This window comes from Bos indicus, chromosome 25, assembly GCF_029378745.1.
Source record: "Bos indicus isolate NIAB-ARS_2022 breed Sahiwal x Tharparkar chromosome 25, NIAB-ARS_B.indTharparkar_mat_pri_1.0, whole genome shotgun sequence".
Lineage (NCBI taxonomy): Eukaryota > Metazoa > Chordata > Mammalia > Artiodactyla > Bovidae > Bos > Bos indicus.
The window spans coordinates 39,797,102-39,809,828 of NC_091784.1; the positions used below are offsets into that span (position 1 = coordinate 39,797,102).

Sequence of the window (12,727 nt, forward strand, 5' to 3'; positions counted from 1 at the left end):
GTAATTTTAAAGAAAAAGATGTGATAGAGTTCTTTGGAGAAGAGATCAGTTTACCTGGAGGTTTCATGTGCCTTTTCCCACATAAAATGCAGAAGCCCCCAGAACAGGGTAGGCTAGCTACATTTGTAACTCTTTATGGAGAGGAATGTGCTTTGTCTGCCCACCATCATCTCTGTAATTTTTCATCCATTCAGCCCCTTGTGTATGTCAGACCTAGTGCAAGGCCCTAGAAATCTGAAGATAATCGAGACATAGTATGGAAGAAGATAGGCTCCTTTCAATCAGGAATTTCTGCTGGCCTAGTCACCAGTGGATCCCCGTGTGGCACATAGCAGGCACTCAGGGGATGACCTTTTTTGAATAGATGGACCCTCCACTCCAAGCCTGTCTGTAGTGATTAGCAGGGCATAGACTATGCCTTCAAGGAGTGCCTGACCTCTTGGAGATGTGATGTAATCAGATAATCACGAGGCACTATTAAAGGCGTTGTAATAGCGTTGGAGCCAAGGGCTCTGGGAGTACAGAGAAAAAGTACCAGCTTCTGACTGAGTCAGTTAGGTTTCCCAGAACCCCTAGTATTTGAAATGAGAGCTGATGAGTAGGTGTTGCCAGCAGAGAAAGGACACCTCGGCAGAGCTTTGCAAGGCTGAAGTGTCAGGCGTGGAGCCCTGGCAGGAGGCCAGCGTGCTAGCCTGAGTGCTGGCTCAGAACAGGCGTGCTCTGGACAGCTGCTTGTCTAAGCATCTCTCCTGCCCCGTCCTGCTTCCCCTCCTCCAGCAGATGCCCTTCGGCTGTGAGCTGCAGCGCCGCCTCTGCACACCTCCCCGCACTCCTGACCCTCACCTGGCTTTAGTTCCCCAGATGTTCCTTGTCTTCTGAAGGAGTGGACATTTTATCTGTTTGGTGGTCCGCCCACTCCCACCCCCCCCCACCCCCAGAATGTAGACTCTAGGAGGGCAGGGACTTCGTTTCTTCACCGATGGCTTGCTGAGAACAGTGCTGATCCACGTGGCAGATCTCAGGCGAAGGAGGGAAAGGGGAGGTGTCCTTACCCCTCTCAGTGCAGAGTGCTCCAGAACAGCGTTGTGATGGTCATGGTCTCAGCCACAGTCAGCAGCAGGTCTTCACCTGTCCTGGTCCTGGCCACCTTTGGGGAAGTGAGTGGCAGGTATTTGTAAGGAAAGGCCCTGGGGCTGGTTGAGGGAAGGACCAGGTCGTTGGTAGTTGGTTCTGGTGTGGAAGGCTCATGTGTGTACATCTAATGGGAATCTCAAGACACACTTTGAGACGTGAAGCTGGCAGAAAGCGGCAGGAGCAGCTGCTTCCTCACGTGTCCAGCCAGGGACTGCCCTGTGGTTCACAGATTCCTGTCATTATTATTAAGAAACCATGTCCTCAGGTTTATTCCTAGTCCATCCTGCCTCTTCATGGGTCCTTCCCAGCTCTCCAGGAAACGGGGGAAGCAGGCATCCTGTGCAGCTGCAGCTGGGTGTCCACACCTCGGTGCCCTGATGCCCAGGGTTCTACATGACCTCGCTGACCCTTCCTCTGCGGTTTCCCCTACCTAAGATGCCCATTGTAACCTCAGAGCTGGTCTCATACCCTCGTGCCCTTGGGTTTCCAGTGAGCAATGACCTGTTCTTGCTCGCAACACCATGCCAGGAGGCAGTGAGAGTAGAGGGGAAGCACAAATGGATTTGAGCAGACTTGAGTCCATAGCTCGATAACCTTATGAGCAAGTTAATTTGCCTTTCTTCTGTTTTCTCTTCCTTTTCTCATTTACTTAACCAAAAGAAAAAGGCGGGGGCGGATAATGGCCAAGTAGTATTGCTGTGAAGACTGAATAAAACGTGTATGTGAACAGCCTGTACTGGAAGATAAGTCTTGAGCCAGGGAAACTGAGTGGGATGCTTTTTAAAGATGGTCCCTACCATACAGATGACATTTCAACAAGAAATGCATCTAAAGCGCCAAAGCTGAAAAAACAATCTCCTTTGTAAAGTCAAGTCCCTTTCTGAAATCATGTAGGGAAACTGGCCCTCTTATTCCTGATCAGAAATGATAGACATGTAGCCATTTGCCAGTCACAGATCGGCCTCACTGCTGCAGGCTGATTGCTGGCCCCACTGGGCTAAGGAACAAAGTTGCAGAGGGCTGTGGAAGAAGTTCAGAGAAGGCGATGGCACCCCACTCCAGTACTCTTGCCTGGAGAATCCCATGGACGGAGGAGCCTGGTGGGCTGCAGTCCATGGGGTCGCTAAGAGTCGGACACGACTGAGCGACTTCACTTTTCACTTTTCACTTTCCTGCATTGGAGAAGGAAATGGCAACCCACTCCAGTGTTCTTGCCTGGAGAATCCCAGGGACTGCGGAGCCTGGTGGGCTGGTGTCTGTGGGGTCGCACAGAGTCGGACACAATTGAAGTGACTTACCAGCAGCAGCAGCAGTGGAAGAAGTTAGGCCCAGAACTGAATCCAGACTCTAGGGCTTGTTCTCCAAGTTGTTTATAGGGCCCTTGTCCTGTATGTGCTGGGCGGGGGTGGGGGGTGGAGTATGGGTGGGGGGGTGTCCCTGCAGGGTCCTGCTGCCTAGCAAGGCATCCCTCCTGCCGCCATGAGCAGCCAGAATGGTCTTTTAAAAATGTAAATTAGATCATTGCGCTTCCCACCCATCAGCCTGGCTTTTCAAATGCCTCCCTCCTGCTTCAGCAGCTGCACCAGGGTTGACCACTGTCCACTCTCAGCTCTCCCCCTTGGGCTCCAGCTAATGCCAGCTCCCTCTGCCCCACAGATGAGACAGGCCGTCCCCCGCCCCCACGCCAGAGCCCTCACCCCTGCTCCTCCCTCTGCCTAGAGCACCCTTCCCCCAAATCCGCTCACTCTGTTCATCCCTGAGGGCTCGGCTTCAACACCATATCCTCAGAGAGGCTTCCCTCATCCCTGGGCTGATTCTTAACTCTCCTGCTTTACAGCACCCAGTGCTTTTCCTCTAAAATGTTCCTACCACAGTTGTAGCTATATATCCTGTTCGTTTAATGTTTTCTTCACCAGAACATAAACCCCAAGAAGTCTGACTTGCTTATTGCTATATGCCCAGCATCTGATATAGCCCTTGACAAATGATAAAAATTCAGCAAATATTGAGAGTGAATAAATAAGCTAGTCTAAAATTAAACTTGTATTCTCACCTCTACCACCCACCCTCACTCAGATCTGCTTCTCCTTCTGCAACACTTGATCCAAGTCCATGTTTCCAGCAACCCAGTCCTGCAGACTCTTCCAGTTTCTGCTTAACTGTCTTCCTGCCTCTTGTCTCAGGCTCTTCAGTCTGTCAGAGCTTTTGGAAATGCAAGCCCAGGCAGATTGCTGCCCTGTCTAGTTCCCTTCTTCCATGACTGTCCGAGCTCTAGAGCAGTAGATGTATGACTTTGTGATTGCTCTCTCTGTCGGGGGAAAAGAAATGTATACAGCAGAATTCCCCCCAGAGTGTGTGTTTATTTATTTATAAGTTGTGTGTTTGTACTACTGTTGTAACATACATTGCAAAATATAAATATAGAAAGTTTTAAAGGGTAGGATGAAATAAATACTTTTAAATAATTTTAGTTTAAAATTTGTTTTAATTTAATGATAAAAGCTTTCATGCTTATTAAAATATTAGCACACTGAATATGTTTGATAGTTGAAATGCTTGAGAGTCTGGTTCTACTTTTTTTTTTTTTAGCCGTGCAGTGCAGCTTATGGGATCTTAGTTCCCTGACCAGAGATTGAACCCATGGCCTCAAAAGTGAAAGCATGGGGTCCTAACCACTGGACTACCAGGGAAGTCCCTGGTTCACACATTTTCCATACTTTAGGCTGTTGTAGCTGGGAAGGGCGACTCACTAAAAGATGTCAGTCCAAAGGGATATTAGTTGCCTGTGTGTTCTCATCACTCATAATACTGGTTTTATTCAGTCCCATGAAGATGCCAGCTCCTCAGAGAATCCTTGTCTGACTTCGCCCCTCCCCCTACTCTGCCGTCTCTCACGTGCTTGTGTGTGTGCACACGCACACGTGTGTACACTATTGTACTTAGCTCCACTGTGCTGTACTTGGTTTGCTCATGTATCTAACTTCCTCGGCATCCTTACCATAGAGAAAATAGAACTTCGCAAATCCCCTTAGTGACAGGAAGGAAAGCCCACTGGTTGTGCCCGAGCTTTGACCTTGCCAAGCTTGATTGATTCCCAGGGTTCTAGCATCCATCTCGTTGTCTGCTTTTCTGTCTTACTATGAAACTCTGACTGGATTTGGCTAGTATTATCCGTGTGTCACTTGGGTCTTGAGGTGGGGAGAACCAGTGACTTTGACAACTGGAAGACACATGTGGCCTGAATGCCCACAGCCCTGTGGCTTCTAGAGTATGCCGAGCATCTGTGAATGGCCACATGCCTGGGCCTCAGCTTTTGTTTAAGAGTTCTGAGGATTTACAGCCCCATCATTTTTTGAGTACCTGAGATGGCAGAGCAGAGACCTGGAATTCAGAGATTCTATTTGAATTGGCCACAGCCCCATGCCCCATATCTTATGCTTGCGACATCTCTCCCCAGGAGAGTAAGTCTGGAAGTTTCCCTGAAGGAACAATTCAGAAGTAAGGGAGCAGCTTATACTCTGTTCCGCTTCTGAGACAGAGCTGGAGTCAGGCAGGTAAGATGCAGAGTGACAAGGAACGCAGCAACTTGAGAGCAGGCCTGGGGCCAGGGCGAGCACAGAGCGCTGAGTGGTGACTTGGACCCTTGTCACCCTTGGTCTCCTCTCTCAGGTTCTTTGCCAGCAGCAGGAGGCCCTGCTACATGTAGATGATGACCTGGGACACCGTCTGCTACCTTTGAGAAAGCTGTTTCTATGAAGAAATGTCAGCTCCCTGACAGGGTCATCTGAAACTAAACGTGATCTTCTGCCTTACCCGTTAAACATTTAAGCAGCAGAAAATGGATGAACAGGAGCCATTGAGTGCTTTCTTTATAGTGCAGAGTTAAGACCTTAATGAATAGGCACATCACCTTGAGGCATCTTAAGCGCTAAAGGGCAGCATAAAAGCTTAACCAGAAATCTCCCTGATACCATTAGGAACACGGACTGGTAGCTGCTCCTTAACGAGGTAACCAGTATGTGCATGCCTTCCTCATCAAAAAGGAAGGAGCTGACTTTTCTGTGTGTTTGCGATGGTGATGAATTCAGCTGCTTCCTCCTGATCGGAAATGCACAAGGGTGATGGAGAGTCTCCCTGATTAGATTTGAGAGCCAGGATGTGCACGTCCTGCGTGTTTTGAAGTTCCTTGTCGGCTGTGTACTCTGCCTTACAAATGGTCCTTGGGACTTTCATTAACCTTACTTTGAAGAATTGACTATCTTCACATTAGAAGTGTTCCAGAACATTCCTTCTAATACTGTTTAAGCATTTGTTGCATTTAGGAACAAAGCCTATCTGTACTTCAGAGGATTACCTCTTAGTAAAACGCACACTGTGCTTAGAAGAGAGGTTACGTTGTGAAGAAACATCAGAGAAAGCTCCAAATGTAAAATCCACCCAGCCTGCTGTTTGCTTGCCATATTTTAACTGTGGGTTTCTAGTCTCTTCAAAAGACATTTCGTTTTATTCGTTGAGACCCCTGATCCCTTCAGTGAGAAGAACATGCCTGAAAATCCACGTATGGACCCACAGAAGAGCCACTGTGATGTTGGAAGTGAGCAGTGGCTTCTCGGTGACCCCTCACTCACAGCTGACTCAGCTTGGCCGAGTCACCTTACTGTTGTGGACCTGTGCCTCACCTAGAAGGTGGGTTCTTCCCTGTGAAGAAGGTCCCATGAACTAATAACTGGGTCACCAGGAGTGCTGGAAAGCACACTCTGGATGCTATGCATTGTTTTCAAGCTGTTGTTCCTGGTGGGTGGCTAGGTTGGTATTGTTTGAAGGTTAGGGTCTAGATACCAGCTCATCTGTTCTCCAGCAGTTGTTTATCCTCCAGTTTCCTAGAATAGTCAGACACAAGGTCTTTTAAAAATGGGTTTTGTGCTGCTTTATGTTTGGGTGTATAATAATGAAGTCACTACCGACTTAGTTTCTGTTTGCTGACAGATGTAGGTAGTAGACCAGACAGCATCAGGACCCGTTGGAAGCAACAACATTTAACAGACAATCTCTGACCAGCTCCTCTCAACCCCACCCCCACCCCATCCCGTTGATTGAAGCCTTTTTATGAGAAAGAGCTATTCAGGTTCTCAGTTCTTCATGCAGTCCATTCTGTTTCTTTTTAAAATTTTTTATGTTTCAATTAGGTAGTGCATTTATGTAATATATGATTCAAGGAGCCCACAGCCCACTTTCCAGCCACTCAGGATAATCAGTACTACCAGTTCTTGGGTATCCTTTCAGGCTGATTTTTGTATATCACTATATTCTCCCACCACCACCTTTTTTGATATAGAAATGCTATTACACAGAATTATCTTTTAAAATCAGCAACCTGCTTGTGTTACTTCCATGCTTGACACCTTTGACTCCTCCTAGCACTCTTAGGATAAAAATCAGACCAATAATCATGTCCTACAAAGTCTCACTTGACTTCACATTCCAGGATGTCTGGCTCTAGGTGAGTGACCACACCATGGTGATTATCTGGGTCGTGAAGCTCTTTTTTGTACAGTTCTTCTGTGTATTCTTGCCATCTCTTCTTAATATCTTCTGCTTCTGTTAGGTCCCTACCATTTCTGTCCCTTATCAAGCCCATCTTTGCATGAAATGTTCCCTTGGTATCTCTAATTTTCTTGAAGAGATCTCTAGTCTTTCCCATTTAGTTGTCCTCTGTTTCTTTGCATTGATCGCTGAGGAAGGCTTTCTTATCTTTATCTCTCCTTGCTATTCTTTGGAACTCTGCATTCAGATGTTTATATCTTTCCTTTTCTCCTTTGCTTTTCGCTTCTCTTCTTTTCACAGCTATTTGTAAGGCCTCCTCAGACAGCCATTTTGCTTTTTTGCATTTCTTTTCCATGGGAATGGTCTTGATCCCTGTCTCCTGTACAATGTCACAAACCTCCATCCATAGTTCATCAGGTACCCTGTCTATCAGATCTAGTCCCTTAAATCTATTTCTCACTTCCACTGTATAATCATAAGGGATTTGATTTAGGTCATACCTGAATGGTCTAGTGGTTTTCCTACTTTATTCAATTTAAGTCTGAATTTGGCAATAATGAGTTCATGATCTGAGCCACAGTCAGCTCCTGGTCTTGTTTTTGCTGACTGTATAGAGCTTCTCCATCTTTGGCTGCAAAGAATATAATCAGTCTGATTCAGTGTTGACCATCTGGTGATGTCCATGGGTAGAGTCTTCTCTTGTGTTGTTGGAAGAGGGTGTTTGCTATGACCAATGCGTTCTCTTGGCAGAACTCTATTAGCCTTTGCCCTGCTTCATTCCGTACTCCGAGGCCAAATTTGCCCGTTACTACAAGTGTTTCTTGACTTCCTACTTTTGCATTCCAGTCCCCTATAATGAAAAGGACATCTTTTTTGGGTGTTAGTTCTAAAAGGTCTTGTAGGTCTTCATAGAACCGTTCAACTTCAGCTTCTTCAGCATTTCTGGTTGGGGCATAGGCTTAGATTACCGTGATATTGAATGGTTTGCCTTGGAAATGAATAGAGATCATTCTATCATTTTTGAGATTGCATCCAATCTCTGACTCTTTTGTTAACCATGATGGCTACTCCATTTCTTCTACGGGATTCCTGCCCATAGTAGTAGATATAATGGTCATCTGAGTTAAATTCACCCATTCCAGTCCATTTTAGTTTGCTGATTCCTAAGAATGTTGACGTTCATGCTTGCCATCTCCTGTTTGACCACTTCCAATTTGCCTTGATTCATGGACCTAACATTCCAAATTCCTATGCAATATTGCTCTTTACAGCATCTGACCTTGCTAGAACTATCACCAGTCACATCCACAGCTGAGTATTGTTTTTGTTTGGCTCCATCCCTTCATTCTTCCTGGAGTTATTTCTCCACTGATCTCCAGTAGCATATTGGGCACCTACCAACCTGGGGAGTTCCTCTTTCAGTATCCTATTGTTTTGCCTTGTCATACTGTTCAGTATGACAAGGCAGAAGCATCACTACGAACAAAGCTACTGGAGGTGATGGAATTCCAGTTGAGCTCTTTCAAATCCTGAAAGATGATGCTGTGAAAGTACTGCACTCAGTATGCCACCAAATTTGGAAAACTCAGCAGTGGCCACAGGACTGGAAAAGGTCAGTTTTCATTCCAATCCCAAAGAAAGGCAATGGCAAAGAATGCTCAAACTACTGCACAATTGAACTCATCTCACACGCTAGTAAAGTAATGCTCAAAATTCTCCAAGCCAGGCTTCAGCAATAATGTGAACCGTGCACTTCCTGATGTTCAAGCTGGTTTTAGAAAAGGCAGAGGAACCAGAGATCAAATTGCCAACATCTGCTGGATCATCAAAAAAGCAAGAGAGTTCCAGAAAAACATCTATTTCTGCTTCATTGACTATGCCAAAGCCTTTGACTGTGTGGATCACAATAAACTGTGGACAATTCTGAAAGAGATGGGAATACCAGACCACCTGACCTGCCTCTTGAGAAGCCTATTTGCAGGTCAGGAAGCAACAGTTAGAACTGGACATGGAACAACAGACTGGTTCCAAATAGGATAAGGAGTACATCAAGGCTGTATATTGTTACCCTGTTTATTTAACTTATATGCAGAGTACATCATGAGAAACACTAGGCTTGAAGAAGCACAAGCTGGAATCAAGATTGCCGGGAGAAATATCAGTAACCTCAGATATGCAGATAACACCACCCGTATGGCAGAAGGTGAAGAGGAACTCAAAAGCCTCTTGATGAAAGTGAAAGAGGAGAGTGAAAAAGTTGGCTTAAAGCTCAACATTCAGAAAACTAAGATCATGGCATCCGGCCCCATCACTTCTTGGGAAATAGATGGGGAAACAGTGGGAACAGTGTCAGACTTTATTTTGGGGGGTTCCAAAATCACTGCAGATGCAGCCATGAAATTAAAAGACGCTTACTCCTTGGAAGGAAAGTTATGACCAACCTAGATAGCATATTGAAAAGCAGAGACATTACTTTGCCAACAAAGGTCCATCTAGTCAAGGCTGTGGTTTTTCCTGTGGTCATGTATGGATGTGAGAGTTGGACTGTGAAGAAAGCTGAGCACTGAAGAATTGATGCTTTTAAACTGTGGTGTTGAGAGTCCCTTGGACTCCAAGGAGGTCCAACCAGTCCATCCTAAAGGAGATCAGTCCTGGGTGTTCATTGGAAGGAATGATGCTAAAGCTGAAACCAATACTTTGGCCATCTCATGCGAAGAGTTGACTCATTGGAAAAGACTCTGATGCTGGGAGGGATTGGGGGCAGGAGGAGAACGGGACGACAGAGGATGAGATGGCTGGATGGCATCACCGACTTGACGGACGTGACTTAAGAGTAAACTCCGGGAGTTGGTGATGGACAGGGAGGCCTGGCGTGCTGCAATTCATGGGGTTGCAAAGAGTTGGACGCGACTGAGCAACTGAACTGAACTGGCAAAGCCTCACACAGACAGGCTTCAGTGGGCCTCGCCAGGCCTATTTTCAGTATCTGCAGTCCAGCTACAGGGACCAAACTTACCCAACTTCCTCTGCCAGCATCTTTCTCTCACTGTTCCTCTGTCTGGAATGCTATTCTCCTTTTGCTTTCTTTGACTCATCTTCCTAATCTCAGGCTCCACTTCCTCAAGCCTTCACTGGCCCCCAGGCCAAACAAAGCTGATAACACCATCTTTTCCTTCATTGTACTTATTACGGTGGTGATTTCCATTTATGGAAATTACATTTGATTCATGTTTCTTTAAATTCTTGTTGTTGATGTAAGATAGTTTCCAGCGTATATGAGAATATTTTGTAAACTGTGATGGGTCCTCAAATAAAAAGTAATACTTTTTAAAATTTTTATTTATAAATGAAGTTATGCTATGGAGGATGATAGCCATGTTTTTTGAGTGAGGGGTGGCTGAGGGGATGTTTCCCTTAACGACCCCTAGTGATCCTAATCTAGGTTGTCCTTCGGTTCAGTTTTAACACAAGTAGTGTCTGCCAGACCAATGCTGGAATAGTGGGTGGAACCAGCCCTCAAACAGCTCACAGCATTTTAATTTTAAAAGCCCAAGACCACATAAATCTATCCTTTTAGATTTATGTTTTTTTCAAGCGACTCTTGGAATTTTTAGAAAGCCTTATACAAATTGGGTGATGGGAGCAGTGCTGTATTTTGATCTAAAGAGAGAGAAATTTCCTCATGGTTCCTTCTAATGATTCTTCTTCTGTTGAGAGATGTCTTAAGAAATATCCCTGCTGAAAGGGAGAGCGATCCTCCAAAAGAATTCAAGACAAGTGAAGCTTGTTTCACATTCCCTGTTGTTGAATGGAAACTTATATGGTATCTCTTCACCAAGAGCTGTCTTTGTGTCTCTCCTTTATCCCCAGGAAACCTGTAGGAAGTGTCAAGGACTCTGGAAAGAGCACAACGGCCTCACTTGTGAGGAGCTGGCTGAAAAAGATGACATCAAGTACCGAACATCTATGTGAGTAACATGGTTTGGGGAGCCTACTGACTGATTCTCAACTCCCCCATTAACCTGTCTTTGTGGGGGGGGCGGGGCATGGCGGGCAGTAAATGCTGTGTGAAAAAACAGGCTCTCAAGCTACTTCAGTCTAGAATAAGCTCAAGGGGGCAACCTAACCCCATTACAACCTCTAGAATGCAACATAATGCCGTCAGTCAGAACCATTGCTGTATAGTGCTCCTTATATATCTGGGCACTTTACAGATACTAACTTTATAAATGCATTGACTTACGTAATACAGATGTCTGTTTCTCTCTCATAATAGTCCAGCCCTGCCAGGCCGATAGAGCGCATCTGTCCCATGAGGTCATTCAAAAACCTCGTTCTCTTTATCTCATCACTTCGTCATTCCCTAGAGGAGTGTTCTCACCTCCATGGTTGTGACTAAGTTGCAACCATATTTGCACTCCAGCCCATAGGAGAGGAGAGAGACAGAAACATTATTTCTGCTCATACCCTGTTGCTCTAGACTGAGCCGCATGCTCACAGTCGGGCCCCAAGGCAGACTCCATATGTAGTCTCTAGCTGGCTGATTTTTTGGTCCAGCTTAAATTTGAAGGGTAAGGAGTGGGTTTTGTAACCAAGAAAATGAAGGGGGAAATGGCTGTTTAGGGCAGTTAACAATCTCCAAGTCTCCACCAGAGATGGGTACTGTTATGGCTTAAAGCTCAACATTCAAAAAACGAAGATCATGGCATCTAGTCCCATCACTTCATGGGAAATAGATGGGGAAACAGTGGAAACAGTGTCAGACTTTATTTTGGGGGGTTCCAAAATCACTGCAGATGGTGATTGCAGCCATGAAACTAAAAGACGCTTACTCCTTGGAAGGAAAGTTATGACCAACCTAGATAGCATATTGAAAAGCAGAGACATTACTTTGCCAACAAAGGTCCGTCTAGTCAAGGCTATAGTTTTTCCAGTGGTCATGTATGGATGTGAGAGTTGGACTGTGAAGAAAGCTGAGCGCCAAAGAATTGATGCTTTTGAACTGTGGTGTTGGAGAAGACTCTTGAGAGTCCCTTGGACTGCAAGGAGATCCAACCAGTCCATTCTGAAGGAGATCAGCCCTGGGATTTCTTTGGAAGGAATGACGCTAAAGCTGAAACTCCAATACTTTGGCCACCTCATGTGAAGAGTTGACTCATTGGAAAAGACTCTGATGCTGGGAGGGATTGGGGGCAGGAGGAGAAGGGGACGACAGAGGATGAGATGGCTGGATGGCATCACTGACTCGATGGACGTGAGTCTAAGTGAACTCCGGGAGTTGGTGATGGACAGGGAGGCCTGGCGTGCTGTGATTCATGGGGCGCAGAGAGTCGGACATGACTGAGCAACTTATCTGATTTGATCTGATCCTCATTTTACGAATGACAACAGCTGAGGCACAGAGAGCCCAAGTAAACACGCTTACGCAGCAGTGACTGGCAGAGCAGGAATTGGAATCCAGGCAAGGAGCTCCCTGGCTTTGCTGTTTGCCACAAGTTTAGTGGGTGGAATAATGTTCCTCAGAAGTGTCCCATGTCTCCCTAATTTGTGAAATCTGTAAACCTGTGGATATGTTACCTTACATGGCAAAAGGGACTTTCCAAATGTAAGGTTATTGAACTTGAAATTGAGAAGAATATCCTGAAGTATCCAGGTGACTGGATACAGTTCTTTGAGGGTATAGGACTGAGGTTCTCATTTTCTCAGCAGCAGTGAATAGAAGGTTATTCTCTGCTTCTGGAAGCTCTCACATTCCTTGGCTCATGGCCTTCTTCCTCTTGTCTTCAAAGGCAGCCAAGGGCGGTGGAATTCTTCTCATGTCTCTCTGATTCTTTTGTCCATCTTTCCATCTTTGTCTGACCAGTGATAAACTTACTCTGCTCTTAAGGAGTCATGTGATCAGATTGGGGTTACCTGTAGTTAAGAGCCTGGAGCAAAGTTTTAAATTTTTCTGTGCCTAAAAATTTCCTTATCTGTTGACCAGTGCAAATTCAGTGCATGAAGCAAGCACCCAAAGCCAGTGCTCTGGGACAACCCAGAGGGATGGGAC

General features: G+C 45.7%; 1 protein-coding gene across 4 annotated transcripts in view; it reads left to right on the forward strand.

Moving 5' to 3' along the window:
- The window catches only part of RNF216 (ring finger protein 216), a 120,634-nt gene that overhangs the window by 87,619 nt on the left and 20,288 nt on the right, over positions 1–12,727 (forward strand). For 3 of the 4 annotated variants that reach the window (XM_019987622.2, XM_019987624.2, XM_070780244.1), the window contains one exon: positions 10,549–10,646. In XM_019987622.2, coding sequence (XP_019843181.1) covers positions 10,549–10,646 — 98 coding nt within the window. Of the gene's footprint in view, positions 1–10,548; positions 10,652–12,727 lie in introns of those variants that run through there. The other variant, XR_011564141.1, reaches the window with a different exon arrangement.